Source organism: Bison bison, unplaced genomic scaffold, assembly GCF_000754665.1.
Source record: "Bison bison bison isolate TAMUID 2011002044 unplaced genomic scaffold, Bison_UMD1.0 scf7180017864158, whole genome shotgun sequence".
Taxonomy (NCBI): domain Eukaryota; kingdom Metazoa; phylum Chordata; class Mammalia; order Artiodactyla; family Bovidae; genus Bison; species Bison bison.
Window position 1 is genome coordinate 3,996,560 of NW_011494730.1, and position 6,906 is coordinate 4,003,465.

Here is a 6,906-nt window from a genome sequence, read left to right on the forward strand (position 1 = left end):
GCCACGGTAACTGGCCCTCTCCGGGCTGTGCTTCTCCTCCTCTCCTCTCCCGCAGTGGCACTCACAGGAGGCAGTTTCCCAAGCCCAGCTGGAGGGCCACCGGTCCATGAACCCAAGCCCCCTGTATGACGAGGCCACAGGCACCGTTTTCCTCTTCTTCATCGCCATCCCTGGGCAGGTGTCAGAGCATCACCAGCTTCAGACCAGGGTCAACGTGACCCGGCTGTGCCAGGTCACCAGCCCAGACCATGGCAAGTCCTGGAGCCCTCCCACCGACCTCACCGACTCCGTCATTGCCTCAGCCCACAAGGACTGGGCCACGTTCGCGGTGGGCCCCGGGCACTGCCTGCAGCTGAGCAATCCGACGCGGACCCTGGTGGTGCCAGCTTACGCTTACTGTAGCCACTGCTCCCTGAAGGCGCCTTCCCCCTCTGCCTTCTGCTTGGTCAGCCACGACCATGGGCGCTCGTGGGCGAGAGGGAGCTTCGTGGCCCAGGGCACACTGGAGTGCCAGGTGGCCGAAGTCAGGGATGGGCAACAGAGGGTGGTGTATCTGAATTCGAGGAGCCCCCTCCGAGCCAGGGTCCAGGCCCAGAGCGCCAACAACGGCCTAGATTTCAAGGAGACTCAGCAGGTGAAGAAGCTGGTGGAGCCCCCCCACGGCTGCCAAGGGAGCATCGTCAGCTTCCCCAGCCCCCACGCAGGCTCCAAACCCCTGGACTGGTGGCTGCTCTACACCCACCCGACTGACCCGCGGCAGAGATCCAACCTGGGCGTGTACCTCAACCGGTGGCCCCCCGCGCCCACAACCTGGTCAGAGCCCACCCTACTGGCCCCTGGCAGCTGCGCTTACTCAGACCTGCAGAACATGGGCACCGGCCCTGACGGGTCACCCCAGTTTGGGTGTCTGTATGAATCGGATGATTACAAGGAGATTGTCTTTGTCATGTTCACCCTGCAGCAAGCCTTCCCAGCTGCGTTTTTGCTGCAGTGAGCAGCGAGCCCGCTGGGTGCTGCCCACGAGGGCTTTGCCCACCAAGGGGCTTGTGGTTCTCTTCTGCCCAGGCCCTTCTGGCCTGGGGAGGCCGCCTCTTGCTTCCCTCTGTTGGACGTGTGATCAAAAGGGTGCCTAGTGTGTGTCTGCCGCTGGGCTCCTTTCCTCCTCTTTTGTCTCAGCCTCCCCAGAGGATTCTATTTTCAGCCCAGCAACTGAAGGAACCTGGCTTCTTGGGGGCCCTGGGGACAGTCTGCAGGTTTGCTGCAGGTCTTCATGAATTATCTAGTCCAGCCCATTTCTCCTTAGCTCCTCACGTTCCTGGGCACAGGCTGGGACAGAGATGCAAATTAGCAGAGACGTGTGTGCACATTTGTGTGTCTGCGTGTGTCTCTCTGTGTGTTCTCAATGCTTTAGAGCAGGGACCGTGAGCACAGCTTTGCAAGGAGGTTAGGCAGGGTCTAGGAAAAGTAAGCTGGCTTATATTTTTGTGTAAGTTTCCCAGGGCTGCTATAAAAAAGTACCACCAACTTAGTGGCTTAAAACAACAGAAAATCACTCTCTCACAGTTTCCGAGGCTAAAAGCCACAAATCAAGGTGTCCACAGGGCTGTGCTCCCCCCAAGGGAGGATGGGGCACATCTTTCCCTGTCTCGTCCAGAAGCCCAGGCCTCCCTTGGCTCGTGGGTGCATCACTTTCGGGTCTGCCTCCATCTTCCCATAGCCCTCTCCTCCTTCCTCTCTGCTTTCTCTTCTGTATCTTTTAAGGACACTTAGGGCCCACCTGGACAATCCAGGATGACCCTTCACTTAACTATATCTGCAAAGACTCTTTTCCAAATAATGTCACATTTACAGCTATGTTTTTCCAGTAGTCATGTACGGATGTGAGAGCTGGACCATAAAGAAGGCTGGGCACTGAAAAACTGATGCTTTCAAATTGTGGTGTTGGAGAAGACTCTTGAGAGTCCCTGGGACTGCAAGAAGATCAAACCAGTCAGTCCTAAAGGAAATCAACCCTGAATATTCATTGGAAGGACTTATGCTGAAGCTTTAATACTTTGGCCACCTGATGGGAAGAGCCAACTCATTGGAAAAGACCCTGATACTGCAAAAGATTTAGGGCAGGAGGAGAAGGGGGTGGCAGAGGATGAGATGGTTGGATGGCATCATCGACTCAATGTACATGAGTTTGAGCAACTCTGGGAGATAGTGGAGGACAGAGAAGCCTGGCACGCTGCAGTCCATGAGATCACAAAGAGTCGGATACAACTTAGTGACTAAAACCCCAACAACAAAAACCCCAATACAAAAAGTTTAAGAAAAAATCGCTCTCTTAAACGCTCTCCTTTCACAGAGGTCATGCAGTTGCATGCTAAGTGCTTTACTCGGGTCTGACACGAGTCTGAGCAAACTCCAGGGGATGGTGAAGGACAGGGGAGGCCTGGCGTGCTGCAGTTCATGGGGCTGCAAAGAGTCGGACGTGACTCTGCGACTGATTGACAGCACAACAGTTAAGAATGAACAGCTACACACAATAGCGCGGGTGATTTTCAGACACTGTGTTGAATGAAAGAAGACCTGGCTCAAAAGAATACACACTTTGTGATTTTATTTATATGAAATTCAAGAACAGACTAAACCAATCTTCCAAATAAATCAGGAGTGGCCAGCTCTGTGAAGGAGAGCTGTTCACTAAAAATGGGCTAGAAGGAGACTTCTGGGTGCTGGAGGCCTTTTCTTGCTTGATCTAGTGCTGGTGAGGTGAGTGGTTCCATGTGTTAAAAAGAATTAGCTGTGAGCACAAGGCAAGGTTTGTGTACCTCACTCCATGTATGTTATACCTCAATAATAAAATAAACACTGAACTGAATAGTAGATTTTTTAGTTAAACCTCTGCATCGATATATTGCGTTGGATTCTAAAACTTTGGAAATGAATATTTTTAATTAAAAATTTGAGGGGGACTGAATATTATTAATGAACTTTTGGGGGAAATAATTTTAGATTTACAGAAAAGTTACAAAGATAGTACAGAGTGTTCCAGAACACCCCACACCCAGTCTCCCCTAATATTATCATCTTATGTAACTGTGGTACATTTGTCAAAACGAAGAGGCTTCGCTGGTACATTACTATTAACTAAACTCTGGACTTCATTCAGATTTCTCTAGTTTTTCCACCAATGTCCTTTTTCTGTTCTGGGATCCAATCCAGGATACATTCAGTGAAACTGAATTTTTCCTGTAATTTGTGTCCTTAGACACACACACACACGTGAATGTGTGCCTGCTAAGTCACTTCAGTCGTGTCCAACTCTTTGCGACTTTATGGACTGTAGCCAGCCAGGCTCCTTTGTCCATGGGATTCTCCAGGCAAGAATACTGGAGTGAATTGCCATGCCTTCCTCCAGGGGATCTTCCTGACCCAGGGATCAAACCCACATCTCTTATGTCTCCTGCATTGGCCGGCAAGTTCTTTTCCACTAGCACTTCCTGAGAAGCCCACACACACACACACACACACACTCCTTCCAGCAGGCCCCTCCCCTCCTCCTGACTTCCTCTAAAAAATGAAAGTCGCTCAGACTCTTTGCGACCCCATGGATGGCATAGTCCATGGAATTCTCCAGGCCAGAATACTGGAGTGGGTAGCCTTCCCCTTCTCCAGCAGATCTTCTCAACCCAGGAATCGAACTGGGGTCTCCTGTATCACAGGCAGATGCTTTACCAAGTGAGCTATCAGGGAAGCCCACTTGACAAACAAATGAACAAACAAATCAACTGGGGTGGATATGTTAGAAGCAGTTCAGACTCTGAAGCCTGGGGAAGGGGGCCCTTAATTCAATTACACAGCACCCCACCCCAGGCTGTGCCACATGGGGGGCGGGGACCTTGGCCAGTTGTGAGCCCACTGCCGCTGCCTGGGAGACCTGGGGGCTGGTGCAGCATGTGTGTGTGTTTGCACTCTTGTGCATGTCCACTGTACACCTGCTGCCTGGCCTGAGCTGCTGGGGCAGCCCTGTTCAGTGTTCCACTGGGTGACCCCATAAGCAGGGCCCAGACACAGCAGGGAACAGGGGAGCCTGGCCTCTCCCATACCCACCTCAGCACGGGCAGGGAGACCTGGGGCTCCAGGCTCGGAAGCCCCCTTGGCTCTGGGTCAACTCAGAGCTGCTACCATGCACCTCAGCTCCATCTGTCCGCATGCCCCTTTTAGCCGTCTGGTCGGATGGACTTCCCTGGTGGCTCAGCTGGTAAAGAATCCACCTGCAATGTGGGAGACCTGGGTTCCATCCCTGGGTTGGCAAGATCCCCTAGAGAAGGGAAAGGCTACCCACTCCAGTATTCTGGCCTGGAGAATTCCATGGACTATATAGTCCATGGGGTCGCAAAGAGTCAGACATGACTGAGCGACTTACACTTTCACTTTCACTTTCTGGTGTGGCCTTTCCACCTGTGATGGTCATGGGAGCCTTTCCACATCTATGTCCTGGCTTCCAGCAACAGCAACCGAGGCCTGGGCTCCTGGGGCCTGGGGACCAGCTCTGGGACTACTGAGAAAGGGATTCTGGGGCTGGGGAGTGGATGTGGCTGCTGGCATACCTGCCCTTGTGACAAGGCTAGTATCATAGGCTGAATAATGACCCCTAAAAATGTCTGCCACCTGGTCGCTAGAACCTGTGACTGTGGCTTTACGTGGCTACAGGGACTTTGCAGATGGGGTTAAGTTGGGGATCTTGAGACAGGAAGGTCATCCTAGGTGAGCCAGGGGTTGGAGAATGTAGACGTGATGACATGGGTCTATAGCACAGGGAGGCAGGGGGAGGGCTGACTACAGACAGAGAGGATGTGATGCTGAAAGTCCACGTTGTACTGCTGGCTTTGAAGCTGCGAGAAGCCGCAAGCCACGGGGGGCAAGCAGTGTAGCTCTGGGGGCTGTAGAAGCAAGGAAGGACCCTGGAGGGGGCCTGGCCATGCCCCTACCTTGACGTTAGCCTGCAAAACTGTTCTAGGCTTCTGCCCTTCAGAACTAGAGGAGAACGGCTTGCGTGCATGCTCAGTCGTGTCCAACTCTTTGTGACCCCATGGACTATAGCCCACCAGGCTCCTCTGTCCATGGGATTCTCCAGGCAAGAATACTGGAGTGGGCTGCCATTTCCTTTCCTGGGGGATCTTCCTGACCCAGGGATCGAACCCACATCACCGAAATCTCCTGCACTGGCAGGCAGATTCTTTACCACTGAGCCACCTGGGAATCCCAGAGGGGAATAAGCGTGTATAGTTTTAAGCCACCAAGTGGGTGGGGGTTTGTTACAGTGACAATAAGAAGCCAACACGACCCTGCTCTTCTTGCCTCAGCAGCTGAGAAGAGGGACCAGGGGTGGTGAGGGGACGGGTTGCTTCTGCACTCAGCTCTGAGCGTGACAAGTGCATCCCGGGACACCTCAAGGTCACAGCACCCCCCAAACATACAGAAAGTGAGAAGCTAGGAAAGGGACAATTTCTGTTGTGTTTGCTGTTGTTGTTCAGTCCCTAAGTCACTCCTTGCGACCCCGTGGACTGCAGCACGCCAGGCTTCCCTGTCCTTCATCATCTCCCGCAGTTTGCTCAAACTCATGTCCATTGAGTCGGTGAAGCCATCCGACCATCTCGTCCTCTGCCACATTTCTGTCGTGTCCTCATGTAATTCCTCTCTTTGGCCCATCCTGACATGTGACGACTCAAGAGAGGACAAAGGGGAGTGTTGACGTCTAGCTTCCCTGTTGTCACAACCTTTCCTGCGACAAGAGAATCCCCCCATCTATCCCAGGGAACCCAGGCCTTCCTGATCTGAAAGGACTCCATCTTCCAAACCCTCAGGAGAGGGCAAATAGACTATGCTACCATGGCAAACTTCTAGTCCCACCAGTCGGCCTAAGGGACCTGGGCCATGTCCTAAGAGTTAGTGTCTGTGGGCAAGGAGTTACTGCCCAGGACCCTTCCTGACCTATTAAATGTGGAATTGGCTGTTAGCCTTCCAGGCTCCTTTTCCCCTGGGATTCTCCAGGCAAGAATACTGGAGTGAGTTGCCATTTCCTTCTCCAGGGGAATCTTCCCGACCCAGGGATCGAACCCGCATCTCTTACGTCTCCTGCACTGGCAGGCAGGTTCTTTACCACTGGCACCATGTGGGAAGCCTATGTTGAATGTACCCGTATCCTGAGAATCCTTAGCCCCACCCGGGTCCTTCTATTCTTGGTCAAATAGGATCGATGGAGCCCCTCTACACCCTGCACCATCTCTACAGCCCCGCCTCTCTGATGGGAGTAGCCTCCCTGAGGGGGCAGAGCCCACCAGACACCTATTGTCCAGAGACCAGAGCTCAGAAAGACAATCAGAGCCTAGGAGTCAGAACTCTTGTCCCTATTAGAACCCCTGGGACAGGGTCATCATTTCCAAAATGTCCCCGTTTATTCCCCCTCTTTGTTCTGGAAGTTCTGGGGTTTCTTTGGTGGCTTAGTCAATAGAGAATCTGCCTGCAATGCAGGAGACCTGGGTTCAATTCCTGGGTTGGGAAAATCTCCTGGAGAAGGGAATGGCTACCCACTCCGGTATTCTTACCTGGAGAATTCCACGGACAGAGGAGCCTGGTGGGCTACAGTCCATGAGGTCCGCAAGAGTCGGACATGACTGAATGATTGAACTGTCTTTGTTCTGCCCAAACAGCTGCTAGCTCACGGGAACTGATTGAAGAGCTGAGAACTACAAGCCGTGGTCTCTCCTGTGACCACACGCAGTGCGGACACTTTGCAGAATGGGTCCCCTAAGGACCCAGGAGTGGATCATGGTCAGTGACATGGCCACGGCCCCCTTTCCCACACCACCCACTCCAGGTGCCAAGAGTTGGTTTGCTTCCCTGGGATGGCTAAGG

At 53.0% G+C, this 6,906-nt stretch overlaps 1 protein-coding gene across 1 annotated transcript in view; it reads left to right on the forward strand.

The window, feature by feature from the left end:
* The window catches only part of NEU2 (sialidase 2 (cytosolic sialidase)), a 26,059-nt gene extending 24,186 nt beyond the window's left edge, over positions 1 to 1,873 (forward strand). Inside the window, exon 3 of the mRNA XM_010841231.1 lies at positions 56 to 1,873. Coding sequence (XP_010839533.1) covers positions 56 to 994 — 939 coding nt within the window. The 3' untranslated portion in view covers positions 995 to 1,873. The remainder of the gene's footprint in view (positions 1 to 55) is intronic.
* Positions 1,874 to 6,906: the final 5,033 nt, after the last annotated feature.